General features: G+C 50.5%; 1 protein-coding gene across 1 annotated transcript in view; it reads right to left on the bottom strand.

The window, feature by feature from the left end:
- Positions 1 to 2160: 2160 nt before the first annotated feature.
- Positions 2161 to 13906, bottom strand: part of MYO18B (myosin XVIIIB) — a 286118-nt gene continuing 274372 nt past the window's right edge. The window contains exons 42-43 of the mRNA XM_019663943.1: positions 4621 to 5869; positions 2161 to 3629 (exon numbers count right to left, since the gene is read on the bottom strand). Coding sequence (XP_019519488.1) covers positions 4633 to 5869 — 1237 coding nt within the window. The 3' untranslated portion in view covers positions 2161 to 3629; positions 4621 to 4632. The remainder of the gene's footprint in view (positions 3630 to 4620; positions 5870 to 13906) is intronic.

Genomic DNA, 13906 nt, shown 5'->3' with positions numbered 1-13906 from the left:
CACCTATTTTTGCATAGCATGTGTTCTGGGCTGAATTGTGTCTCCTACAAAATTGGTATGTGGAAGCCCTAATGCTCAGTACTTCAGAATGTGGCTGTATTTAGAGATAGGGTCTTTAAAGAGGTGATTAAGTTAAGGTGAAGCCCTTAGGGTGGGCCCTAATCCAATCTGACTGGGGTCCTTATAAGAAGAGGAAGTTTGGACACACAGTGAGACCCTGGGATGCGTGAACACAGCGAAAGACCATGTGAGCACACAGCAAGAAGGTGGCTGTCTGCAAGCCAAGGAGGGAGGCCTCAGGAAAAACCAGACCTATTGATGCTACGATCTTGGACTTCCAGCCACAGAACTCTGAGAAAATAAATTTCCATTATTTAAGCCATCCAGTTTTGTTATGGCAGCTCTAGCAAATGAATACGGCATGCTACTCTCTTTAACTAGCCTACCATGTTCCTTAAATAGCGTTTGCCTACAGACTCACCACGTGGGAGGATATTCCTGCATCTGAAGAAAAAGTCCACTGTTCCACTGACTCGCTCCATCAGAGAGATGGGAAGACAGTCAGGTCTTCCAGGAAGCGGATCCAGGGAATTTTCCTCCTGCCCCGTCTCTCCTGCCCTCCCCACTCCTACCCACAGCTTCTGGTGAGGATAGTCAGAGCTGAGCTCACCCCTTCTTGGAGTGAGCTTCAGCTGGTAAGTTGGTAATGGGTTGAATTGTGTCCCTTGACCCTCTAAAAAAAGATATCCTAACCCTCAGTATTTCAGATGGTGACCTTATTTGGAGAGAGGGTCTTTGCACAGGCAATCAAGTGCAGATGAGGTCCTTGGGGTGGGCCCTAATCTGACTGTCTTACAAGGGGGAAATTTGGCTGTAGAGAAAGAAGTGCACAGAAGAAAGATGATGTAAAAGACAGGGAGAAGATGGCCATCTATGAGCCAAGAGAGAGGCCCTCACAGCCCCCAGAAGGAACCAACCCTGCCAACACCTTGATTTGGGACTTCTAGCCTCCAGAACCATTAGATAATATATTTCTGTTTAAGTCACCCAATTTGTGGTACTTTGGTACAGCAGCCCTAGCAAACTAACAAACCAGTGATCCAAAGAGGACTTTCCCACTGATGGGAGCTGTGATTGGCTACACCGAGGGCTCCTAGGGACTAGAGGCCCATTTGGGGTAGGGGGCATGGCGTGTATGCCAGTGGGAATGTAAATAGAGGCAGCACTGGCTACCCAAATGTGGGCATAAGCTAGTCCTGCCTTTCTAAATAGGGAATAATAAGTGCATTTATCTCTCAGGGCATCATGTAAAGTTGTGGTGAGATACACCACAAAGAATGCTTAGCACAGCGGCCAGCACATAGAATGTGATCAATGAACGACGGCTAGTTCTGTTACTAATACGTCAAGGATGTTTGAAGAAGCAGGTAATTACGCGATCGCTGTGCCTACGCGAGTGTAGTTTATGGCATATGGGCATGTTGGTATGTGTGTGGTGGGGCTGTGTATGTCAGGAGGCATACGGGGGCTGAGAGCAGGTGTTCCCAGGTTCTTGAATGTTGACTGATGTGGGCAGACATTTGTAGGGATGCAGACGTGTTCATATGTCACATGCATTCAGTTGTGTGTAGTCTCCTTCATTTGTTCACTGGTTCATTCATTCATTCATCAAAATTTTGTGGATGCTTGCCCACACATATACACCCAATGTCGAAAGTAAATAGATAAGGGAACTATGATAGAGATAAGTTAAGGCATTAAAGGAGAATGGAGAAGAATTTATTTGTTTGATATATCAGGGAAGACTTCCTGGGGGAGGTAACACTTGTGCTGAACCTGGCCACAGGAAGAGAAGCAACAAGGCCTGACATGTAGAGAAACTGTATGCCACCTAAAACTACACAGTTTGGATTGTTTCCATTCCTCAGAACCCTTCTACTCCCAGCTGCCCCCCACCCCCACCCCACACCACCACCAGCAACCCTCCAGAGTCCCAGGGAACAGGATCACAGAACAGAGAGAAGGCACGGGTGCCAAGGGGCCAATACTTTATTTCGTACAGACCAAACACACTGGGAGCCCCACACCCCGCGGAATAGGCCCTTGCTGGGCCCCTCTCGCCTCGTGAGGGTGGCCACGCTGGCTGTATGCGGACTAAGGGCCCCTGGGGAGGCCAGGCCCGTGTGTGTCTCTCTCTCTCTCTCCAGATAGTTGTGGAATCGGAAGTCTTCGAGGGCAGTGCATCTCAGGAGGCTGGAAACAAACGTAGGTCAGAGCTGATAAATGGGGCACAGGAAGTATGTCTTGGTGAGGAGAATCACAGTGCGGGGAGTCCTGGGAGGCCCATATTCCCAGGTGGCATTGCTGCGGGAATGCCACCTGGAGACGTGAAGGTGTGTAGGCAGCAGAAGGGGAACAGTGGGAAGGTTCCTGAAGAATCAAAATTTGCCAGAGCAGGTAACCTGACATTTAGTGCAGTTCCTGGGTGCCAGGCTCTGTCCTTGGGATCCCCCTGTCATTCTCACCCAACTCACAATATTACTTTACATCATTGGTATTATTATCTCCATTTTCCAGCTGAGAACACAGATGCTCAGCAAGGTCACATCACTGCCCAAGGTCTCACGGCCAGTTACAGAAAGAACTGTATCTCATCATACATATGCATCATGGGGAGCAGGGCTGTACTGTTTAGTTCAAGACTCCAGCATGGAAGTCAGGGCAGAGGCGAATTTCTAGGCAGGTGCTCCGTTGTTACCGTGAGCATTACTGGGAGGGGGAAAGGGGACCTGAGTTTAAAAAGAAATGGCAGAGACAAGATGTTCTGTGACGACTTCTGCTAAGGACTGCTCCCCTTATGGATGTGTGCCCTTTACTTGGCCTTTGAAACTGCGTTCTGGGTCCCCGAGAGCATAATAATGTAAATGAATATCAGATCTCGCCTCGGTAATTGAGAGCAGAGAGAAGGCCATGTAAAGTCAAATTAATTTACTCTGAAACATCAGAGCCCATCTCCATGGAAGGGGCAATGGCTTTTTGATGGGCTGAGGGTGCTTCTCGGAGTAGCAGGTGTCTAGAAGTGGGGGGCGTGCATGGCTCATCTTGGTCCAGGACACATTCGGGAGGGGGGCAAGGTGAGGGCTGGGTGCCCACCTGCAGCCTGAGCCCGGAGCAGCTGTGAGTTCTAAGATTTGATAAGAGGGAGATTTATATGGCCATGAGCTATCATTGGGCTGTGGGTTTGCATTGTATCAACCTGGAGAGCGGCTCTCACACCGGCTCCACTGATGCCCAGACTGACCTAAGGGGCTTTGCACTTCAGTCTGGAGCCATGAAGTGTGATGCTCAGTGGTCCGCCCTGAGCTTTGAAACATGCCCTTTGAGGGGCTGTGAGAGGCTGGCACCGCCCTAGAACTGGGAGTCAGGGTGGCTGGGTTGGCGACAGATTCACTGGGTGACCTTGATCTTGAGGTCTCCCTCATTTGTTCAGTCTGCGAGTTCCAACAGCCCTTTTGCTATAGGGTTCTCAGGCCGACCTCAGTTTGGGGGTCAATGGAGGCAACCTCTTTAAAATCCAGCTTCACCAGGATCGCTCTGAGTTTACTCAGGAAGATGCCTGCAATACGGACCTAAGGAAAAGCATTACAGAGAAAAGAGGTGATCCTGGAGTGTTCAAACCCCAGTTCTCTGCCTGGGTGATGGGGTGCAAGTGGCTTCACCTCTTCTGATTCTTAGTTTGTCAACCTATAAAATGGGAATCAAAACCTCTTGGGGTTATGACAGGTCTTAAATGGCTACCTGATATATACATTCAATACATGTGAAGCCATGATTCACAATGAATTCCTCGTCCTGCCTTTCTCAGGACTGGGAATAGGAGAGAAGGCAGAGAGTGGCTCCTCTTCTGTCACAGTGCTTCTCTGTGACCACTGCACGTGTCCCCTCCTCCCTCCTCCTGGGGCCTCAGTGTCTCTCTGGATATTTAATGCAAGAGTTGGACTTCACTATTTCCAAGGCCTCTTCAGCCCTAGCCTGACCCCTACCGCCACAGACCTCCCATGGCTGTGTGGACGGAACACCATCACAGCTCCGCCAGTCCAGGTGGGAGGGAGTGCCGGAAAGAAAACAAGACAAGAGGGGGCCGGTCGAGTGGCTCAGTTGGTTAAGAGCTCGCTCAAGAGTTTGAGCTCTGAGCAACAGCGGTTCGAGTCCAGCCCGAGCTGAGCAGCCGCTGAGCTGCCAACAGGTAGCAGGATGGCTCAGCTAAAAAAAAAAAAAAAAAAAAAAAAAAAAAAAAAAAAAAAAAAAAACAACAAAAAAGAAAACAAGACAAGAGGTGTGTGTGGGGGGGGGGCGGACTTTCAAAGTCCAGTATCTTCTTTAGCACTGTCCCCCAGGACCCTCTTGCTTTCCAATGTGTCTGCATTTTAAAGTGCAAAGGAATAAGTGGCACCTAGCAGAGGTTTTCTGATAAGCTAAAACCTCTCAAAACCCTCGTCCCTAGAGAGATCAGTCACAGCATTAAAAGCAGTAGGAGCTACTGGTTCCCTCTAGGCTGCCAGGCGCAGGTGGACGGTCTCGCCTTCTCGCCCCCACACGATCCCGGCCTGTCGCCCTTACCTGAGATGGCTCCTACTTCTGGAGATACTTCTTCATTATGCTCTCCACTCCCTCCTCTTTCCTCCCTGTCCCCTGCTCTCTGTGGTTGGAGGGCGTCTGCTCACCGCCGTCACCCTCCAGCCGTGGGATTCTTGGTCGACTCTTGATGCTGTCGGCGCTTTTGAAGGACACGATGGAGCTGGAGGAGGAAGATGAGTCGGAGAGGTGAGCGGGGTCCTCCTTGGACTCCGGGCTCTTTTTCAAAATGGTCTTGATCCCTGAGAGAAAGGTCCGGTCGGCCTCTTCCGTCTCAAAGTGGACGCCTGAATGCTGTGAATGGTCTTGCCCATCTTTGGCCGCTCTGGCCAAGGATGGAGAAGCCCCGGGCTTCCGGATAGCCGGGAGGAAGTCATCAAAACCCACGCTGGTCTTGCGTTCATAGTTGAGGCCTGAGAACTTGCATCTGAATGGGTCACTGCTCAGAGGTTCCCCCATGAGGTGGGCGAACTGGCGGTTCTGGAAGACCAGTGGCTCCTTCCCGAGGTCTGGGCAGCCTGGGTCATCCAGTGAAGATTCCAGACAGCGCCTCCGAGGACGCAACGTGGGCGACAAGAGTGTGTCCCTGGGTGTGATGGGGGGGCTCACTGTTCTCCCCGGGGCAGGCCCTGATTCTAAGAGGGATTCACAGGAACTGAACCGGGTCTTTAGCTTCTTGGGGAGCAGTGGGGCACCCTCCACGCTCTCGGAAGAGATGCACTTCAGGCTGGTGGACCGCAGGAGACCAGCTGATGCCCCGGCGCCGTCTTCAGTTTCCAGGGGTGACGCTGCCCCACATCTCAGTGGCAGGTGTCCCTCGTCACTGCCTGCCCTGGCCCTCCTCAGCGTGGACGCCCCAGTGGTCTGGTAGATGGGGAGAGTGGGCCAGTCCTCCAGGCCCAGCGCTGAGCCCTGGCCTCTCCGTGCTCGTTTCTTTCGGAGCCCTTCCACAAACTCTGACAAGGCCGCCGAAGGACTCGGCAGCTTTCCCCTCGACACCGGGGACATGTCTGTCCTCCGAGAAGACGGAGAAGGAGACAGAGCTCCTAATCTCTCCGGGGGCTTTCTCTGGACATCACACTCTTCGCCTTCCCCAAAATGGCAGTACTTCTGCCGGCGGAGGGAGAGGGGAGACGGGGATTTATCCCCCGCGGTCTTGCTAGGGGCATCCCGGCTTCTGCTCAGTGCCGACACCTGTTGGGTCCTTTCGGCGTCACCAGCCTCCTCATTCACCCTGTGCCGAGAAGAAAGATGCAGTCAGTAGAAACCGTGTACTTCATACAATGTGTGCAATTGGCGTGAGAGCCACTAAGCACAAGCACTAATATTATTTTTCTTTGGAAACGCCATCCTTAACCGCATTCTCAAATGAACCGTATGATTTAATGTGCAAATTCCAGCCATATAAATGATTTCTTGTTGCTTTCTGAAATGCAATTTCTGTCTATAATTAAACCCAGCTAAGTACATTTGAGTAGATTAAAACCACAGTGAGGACGAATGACTTAGATTTATGAGGTGTCGTATCTGACATGATGGGCTCCATCATCCCAGAGCCCACTGTGAAATAAGTCATTTGCTTCCTGAAGACTTGAGGGGACCCGCAGGAGGTGGGTTATTTGTTTAGGACCAAGCTCAGAGGACAGTCCCACCAGCAGGGCTTCTGAGAGTCAATGACCCAAATATGTGTCTCAGTGGGACGCTCCTTGACACCCCGGATTGTTTCGTGGGCGGGGGTGGAAGTAAAAATGGTCCCCTCAAAAGGGAAAGATTTACATGAAATCCACACGAAACCAAGACTATACACAAGAGGACAGACGGTTTCTATTCTGGGACTACACCAGGCTTGGCTTCCACACAGTCATTTTGCAGCAGCTCAGCCAAAAACACGTTCCTCCCTAAAAGAAGGAGCCCGGCAGTGGGGCGAAATTATAGGCTGTAAAATAAAAGGTGTCACTTAAAGGCGAGAGACTGGAGTCCATCAACCCCTTCCTTTAATAAATAAAATCTGTTTGTCCTTCCTTTAAGACAAATGACCCTGAAACCACCCACCAGCAAAGTTACAATGTATAAAAAAGCAAAACAGGTGCTGAATGTCAGCGCTTGGGCACCACGGACGCAGACAAAGCCAGGAGCTGGGAACTGAATAAGGCTGGGAGTGACGTGTGCGTGGGTTCCTAGTCATTATCCACTCTCTGCATTGTTCTAACTGTGACAACGGGGGTCAGCCCTCCACACATAAAGGGTGGTTGGGACTCTGGTACAAGACTTGAGAGGGTTTCTTGCTCAGCACAGTTTAATATGACCATGCCCACCCCCTAATCACACAGGACAGGACAATGACATAAAGGGTTTTTGAGTCTGGGAAGAAAGCCAAGCCACTGGACCCTGGAGGTGGTGCCTACGGCGGGGAGGAGGCTACAGGTAGGGTAGCGGATCAGGGTCTTTTCCAGGGACGTGGGTAGGGACCTAGACACTGCCTTCCTGAGCTCTTGAGGCCAGAGCTTCAACCATCCCATGTGCCTTTCTCCTGTCTCTTTGGGGTTGGCAGCAGCCTCCCCAGACTCGGGACCAGTGGGAGGTTGCCATGGCAATGATGCTCTCTGTTAAAAGGTTTCATGAGTCACAGGCACGGGGCTGGGTGTGCTCCTCTGCCTTTCCTTATTCCCAAGGTCAGCTAGGCAGAAGGCCAATGTCATGGTGTGCGGGTGGTGGGGAGACACAGGGTCAAGGTCGTGATGTAGATGAGCCGCCTCCATCCCCCCCGCTCCTCACCATCCTTAGTCCTCCTCTTGCAGGGCCAGCCTCCCTACTCCCCTCCCAACTTCCTGCCTCAAGCTGTCCTCTTGCTCGCTCTGTCCAGCCCCTCAGGACAGGCCAAGCCCCTCCTGATTCCTGCACCTCCTCCCACATCAGTCATGGTGCTGGCCTCATGGGGAAGTTATGGGAATGAAAGAAAAGACATGGGCACAGTGTCTGGCATCTGACACCTCAAACAACGGTTAACAGTTAGGAAGAGTCATCAATAACTAATAATAAACGGCTATGAATCATTAATAATTACAGTTAATGGTAATCACTATTACTTCTAAAAAATCTCCTGAGCCTAACCTACCATTGGACTGAATGAAAGCTTCAGTTGAAGTTCCAAGAGGGATGAATAGAGAATGAGTGGGCAGGTGACCTTGCATCGCATCATTGCTGAGAAAGGTCGGCCCCCCTGTGCTAAAACAAAGGCCACCCAATTTGCCTGCAGCAGCTGCCTCTTTTCCCATTTCTTGGCTGTCAGCGTCCGTCTCCATCACAGCTGGATACAGGCTCCTTTATGAGCACCTGAAAGGATGTTTGTCAACATCATGGCATTGGAATCGCTCCCCTAATACATGGCAAGATGGCATTCTCATTGCTTTCTTTCTTTCTTTTTCTGTTTTAATAAACAGCTTGGAGCTACCAGGGGCAGTGGGCTGCCACAGAGCTAACAGAAGTCATTTCTGTCCTGTCTGAGCCCTGAAGGGAGCCGGCTGTGAGGAATGTGTCACGGGTGTTCAGTCTTGTCCCATCACCTGCCACGTGGGGACGGCGGCATCCAGGGCTCTTGTCGCAGAATCTCCTGGGACCCTGCCATCCTGCTCACCCCAACTCCCGCCTCCAGCGCTGGGTTTGGACACCAGGATGGCATGAGGAAAGGGGGGGAAGAGACGTTACAGGAGGAGGAGGAGGGGGAGGAAGAAAAAAAGGGCAAGCGGAGAGGAGGCGAGGGCGTCACAGAGCTTGAGACCGTGCTGTCAAGATCTTGCCGACCCCCATTTCTGCTCCCTCTGAGTTGGCACACAGTAGGTGCGCAGTAAATGTTGAATTAAATCAAGTCTGCTTTGGCAATCAAGCCTAAGAGGAAGTAGGTAGGATGAGAAAAGTGGCAGAGGGGAAACAGAATTGGGAAGAAGAGGAAGTAAGACACATGAGAGAGAGGTTGAAGAGAGAATGGATGGAGGAGATGGAGAAGCAAACGAGAGGCCGATGGTGACAGAGGAGGGGGAGGCACAGGGAAAGTGAAGCTCAAAGGCAAGGGGGCTGGTGGGGAGGGCTGTAGAGGGGGTGCAGGCTGGCAGCTGAGCATCTGCCCTCCTCTTGGACCAAAAGTGGGACAGGCTGAGGTGCCTCAAGCCATCCGCAGCCCAGGAGTGGGGTCTGGAGGTTCCAGCCTGTGAGTGCTGGTGTCCAGGACAGAGGGCACAGGCTTGCTGAGCCCACGCCATCGGGATCCCCAGCTCTGCCTTCCCCAAGGTGCGCTGGCCCACGTGTCCCAGCACAGCCACTCAGGCCCCAGCCTGGTTGTCACCAGATGGTGATCACTGAGCTCTGCCAAGGGGTCCAAGGGCCTGGTATCTCGGGGTGGGCTAGTCTGGGCCCCACCTTTCGAGAGCTCTCGGGTGCCTTCAGCTGGTGGGCTTGAAACAGAAACACAAGCCAAGCAGTGTGGACTCCTGAGAGCGGGAGAGGACAGGGTGTGGGGGTAGAGCGAGGAGAGAGCGAGGGAAGGTGGGGAAGGGAGGAGGAAATCTTGGCGGAGCACTGCCTCCTGGGTTTACCATTCAGAAATCCACCCACATCGCTGTGACATCTTTCTCCATTTCACGTCTGCATTACCACTCAAAGGAAGACGTTCCTTGCGCCCACTCCTGTCTGTGTGGAGAACGCAGCATTTAATCTGAATTCCGATGCTTTCTTGCAGGCTTCAGGGTAAGAGCCCCAGCTCTGCTGTCTGAGGCCAGATGATCCTCTCCATTTCTGTCCCGCACCCTGCTGTCTTCATCCAGGGGGCTGGGAAGACTCTCTCTCTCTTTTTTTTTTTCCAGCCGTCTTCACTGGACGGCTTGGCTCAGATAGAACTCCCCTCCAATGGCATCATGGGATGGCTGGCGGATGGATAATCAAGATGTCACTGCACCTGCCTCCCACAGCCTTGGCCAAAGGGAGGGATGATGGATAGAAGGCTCTCCAAGATGCTGGGAGACAGGTGTGGAAAAATGCCAGGCGGGGCACTGGGATTCCATACGGCGAGACTCCAGGAACATCGTGGGAACTTCTGCTGCTTGCCCCTTAGTCTATCTGAAAAGGCTTCTAGCATTTCTGCCATAACAAGGAGCCAGTGGGCATCCCGGAGGTCCAGCCATCACGGTGTCGGGCTGGCCCCTAATTGAGTGGCGGGGATAGCCAATGGTTGCTCCACAGCTACCCCTGGCTGAGTGCCTGCTGTGTGCCAGGCGCTCCGCCAGTGCCATGGATACGAGAGGCACCAAGCTGATAGGCCTCCCGCCGTCATGGGGCGGACTGCCATATTCACTTACAATCTTTACAGCAACCCTGGAGGCAGGGATTATGACCTTGAGGCACAGTGAGGCGGGTGACCTCCAGAAGCACACACAGGTGGAGGGGACAAAGGCGGGTTCCCACCCCAGGCTAAGCTGACCCCACAGCCAGTAACGCCATTCTCTGTAAACGTCCTCTGAGCCCTGTGATGTGAATCAGGGTTCACGGTATTTACTGTGTCACCGTGTCCAGGGAGCATTTGTCAGTTCGAGCCTACCTGCTTCCACCGCTCACGAGCCATGTGGCCTTGGGCCTCAGTTTCCTTAGCTATAAGATAGGGGAAACTCTGTCTTGCAATGTTGTGCAGACTTGAACTCCAGGAGGGCAGGGGTGCCCATACCCTGGTGCCTTGAATAGTGTCGTGGCACATAGTAGGTGCTCAAAAAACAAGTATTGAAAAATGAGTGAGATGCCAGCTTCCTGGCACATGGCAGGTTCTCGGTAAATATGTGTTGAATGAATGAGTGAATCTTGAGCCCTCTGGCACATAGTAGGTACTCAATAAGTATGTGGTGGATGCATGAGTGAAGCTCCGGTGTCTGCCACATAGTAGGTATCCAATAAATGTTTATTAAGTGAATTGATGAACAAAAGAATATATATATGAAAATGCTCTAAGTATTGGTGGCTTAAACTGATGAAGGTTTATCAGGTAAATCAGGATATGAACAACCAGAAATACTGGAATTTCTTTCTAACCCACAAGGCTAAGATTCAAATTCTGGCTCTGTCCCTTCCTAGCCAGGTATCTGGTGGAGCCTGAGATTGCTGAGCTCTAAGAGTAAGAATGATATGCCTATCTCACAGCGTTCTCTGGAGAATTAGAGATGGCACATGGGAGAGGTCTAGTCAGTACCCGTGAGGGTTGCCCGGCTCACCTCTGTCTGCCCCCAGCGCTTCACATAAGGCAGAGCCTGGTGCAGTTAAACTTGCATATAGTACTTACTCCTTTCAAAACAGTACTGCTAAGAAATATGGGTTTAAAAATCTGAATGCTTGTTCAATTGTTTTTCTTTAATGGCCTCCTCCATCCGGGCTAGAGAAGGCCCCAGAAGAGGGGCAGAGAAGTGATTCCTACATATGATCCTGATCTGAGCAGAACAGGAAAAGGCTATCGCAGTGGTCGGGTCAGCCTCAGAACGGGCCAGCTGCTGAGACACGCTGTCTCCTGCTTGGACCACACCCCTGCCCCTGCCGGGCTGTCCTATGAGTGAGCCTCCACCATTTTAGCCCGAGTGCCTATCCCAGTAAGAGATGCTTCATGTATACTGAGCAAAGAATGAAAAACACACCTGTGGGTGCACGTATTTTGTATACATCATCTCATCAGCATCAGACTCATCACCCCATCTTGCAGATGAGGAGACTGAGGTCAAGGTCACACTGCTAAGTGGCAGGGCTTGCATGTGAACCCAGGTCAACCAGATCTGAAGCTCACGCCATTTCTTTCCACGACAGCACACGCCCTCCAGGGAGCAAGCGGCGTGGAAACCTCAACCGGCTGGACTCACTGCTGCGTGTGTACGTTTTCCAAAACCCACTGAGACATAATGAACAAAAAGAGCGAGGGCCAAGTCAAGGAGACGCTGGCTTCGCTCACATTAGACATAATCACACTGCAAAAAACCCCACAATTTCCAGGCCTGAGACTCTGAGCGGAGCCAGGGCCAACTATAGCGACAGGAAACTCGAAGCAGATTTAATGACACCATGAATCATCCCCAAAGGCATGCTGTCACCCCCATTCTTCATTCGCACCCTGAAATTAAAGAGGAAATTAAAAATGTATCGATGTGCTTTAATACTGGTGAGGCCTGGGTTGGGAGACCACATGTCCTTTTGAGATGGCCCGAAGGTTTGGTAACCGAGTCCAATATAACAATTGATAGTCTGTAATAAAAGTTGACATGGTGTCCAAAGCTGTGCATGATGTGGTAGGAAATGTGAGGCATTTATTAAGCCCCTACAGTGTGCAGGTGAATTCTGAATAATAAGAGCTGCTGTACATTGTGCCTTTAGGCTTTGCAGATATTACTCAATTTTATCTTCACAACAGTCCTCTGAAGCAGATACTATTGCAATCTTCCCATTTCGCAAATGAGGTTCAGAAAGGTCAGTCATTTGTCATGTGATGGATGGGAGAACATGGATTTAAACCAAGACGCCCACTTCCAGGATCCTTGCTTCCTGACCACGCTGCTCTACTGTCCCTTATTGTCCCATTTTATAGATGAGGAAGCCGAGGCTCGGACAGGCGAGCAGGCTTGCGGAGTAAGTAACAGGCTCGAGGCTCTCATCTCAGTCGGTCTAACTATACACAACGCTAGGCTGAGCTCATAGCAAGGAGATAAGCTGCCTTCCCCTCCTGGACCCTAACCCTAACCCTAACACTGTAGGTGTGGAGACTGGATAAACCCAGGAAGAAGAATCAGCAGTGCAGAAAGTTACAGGTAAACTGTGTACTATGGACTGTAAGTGCAGCAGCATGTTGGAGAGAGAGAGAGAGAGAGAGAGAGATGCTGGAGCCCATGTGCACAGCCTTTCTGGAGGGGGTGGGGTTGAGTCAGGCTTTCAGAAGAGGCACCAGATTTGGGTGCTGGTGAAGGGTCGAGGGAGACCCACCAAGCAGGAGGAGTCCTTTCTACCTGTTATTAGCTTATGCAATCTGCAAAACCCTTGACAAGCAAGGGCTGTTATCGAAATGTCAGAGGCAGAGAAACCAAGACTTAGAAAGGCCATCAGCTGAAAGGGACGACTTGAAGCAAGGAGCAAGCCATGGGACGCATGCTCAACTGCAAGCAGAGGAAGTGGTGAAATGAGCAGGGGACAGTCCCCAGCCTGGTCACTCCTGGCCTGAAGGTGCGAAGACTTGAGTCAGGAAACAGACTCTCTAACTATCCTCTATTCCTTATAAGATAGAGACAAGATTAGACAAGATATATTTTATGAGACAAGATAACCCTCAAGGCTTGCTTGCTGTTCTCTCTGATTTTAAGTGGGTGTTGAGTCCTTGACTCTTTTAAAAAACCAATCCAGTGAACTGCCCTCAGTGGACCCTGCCTGAGTGTTTTCTATGGGTCATTAGAATTTGCCTTGGCCTCATCCTCGCGTTCTTACTGACTACCAGGTACCAGGACCAGCAGGGGTTTTTTTCTTTTTTTAACAGAGTTTCCCATCAGGATCACATCTGGAACTCTGCAAAAAAACCAATCTATTTCAATGCGGGGAGGTAAGCAGAACATTCTAGCTTGAAAGAGACTAAAAAGTAATGCACGATGTTAATAACGGGGAAAGCTATGTGTAGGAAATATATGGGCACTCTTTGTGCTTGATGCTCAATTTTTCTATAAGTCTACAACGTCTCCAAAAAATAAAGTCTATTATTTCTTTTAAAGAGAGAACCAAAGAAACAAAGCCGCCAAATGCAATGTGTATCCTTAATAGGATCTTTCCTTTAAAAAAATACAGTGATACAAGACAATTTTAAGACAGCTGGGGTAATATAAATGTTGGGATCTTGGACAATATTATGGATTTGTTCATTTTCTTAGGTGTGATAATGGTTCAATAGTTAAGCAAGTCCTTCTTCTTAGGAGAAAGATATGAAACGGTTTAAAGAGAATTGTCCTGATGCTTTCAAGTTACCTTCACATTGCTCCACATAAAAATGTTGTTTAGCTATAGATAAAAGTAGAGAAGGAGGTGAAGATAGAAATGAAGTCAATATGAAAAAGCCATAGTCATTGTCAAATTAAGGTTTCCACCTTAATCAACGCCAGTGGCGTTGATAATGCTCAAACACCTTTGTGTTAAAAGGAGAAGGAAGGAAGGGAGGAAAGAAGGGGGGGAGGGAGGGAAAAAGAAAGAAAGAGAGAGAGCGAGAGGAGAGAGAGAGAGAGAG

Source organism: Hipposideros armiger, unplaced genomic scaffold, assembly GCF_001890085.2.
Source record: "Hipposideros armiger isolate ML-2016 unplaced genomic scaffold, ASM189008v1 scaffold_411, whole genome shotgun sequence".
Taxonomy (NCBI): Eukaryota; Metazoa; Chordata; class Mammalia; order Chiroptera; family Hipposideridae; genus Hipposideros; species Hipposideros armiger.
Note: the sequence above shows the minus strand (reverse complement) of the source record. Positions and strands in the feature narration are given on the sequence as shown.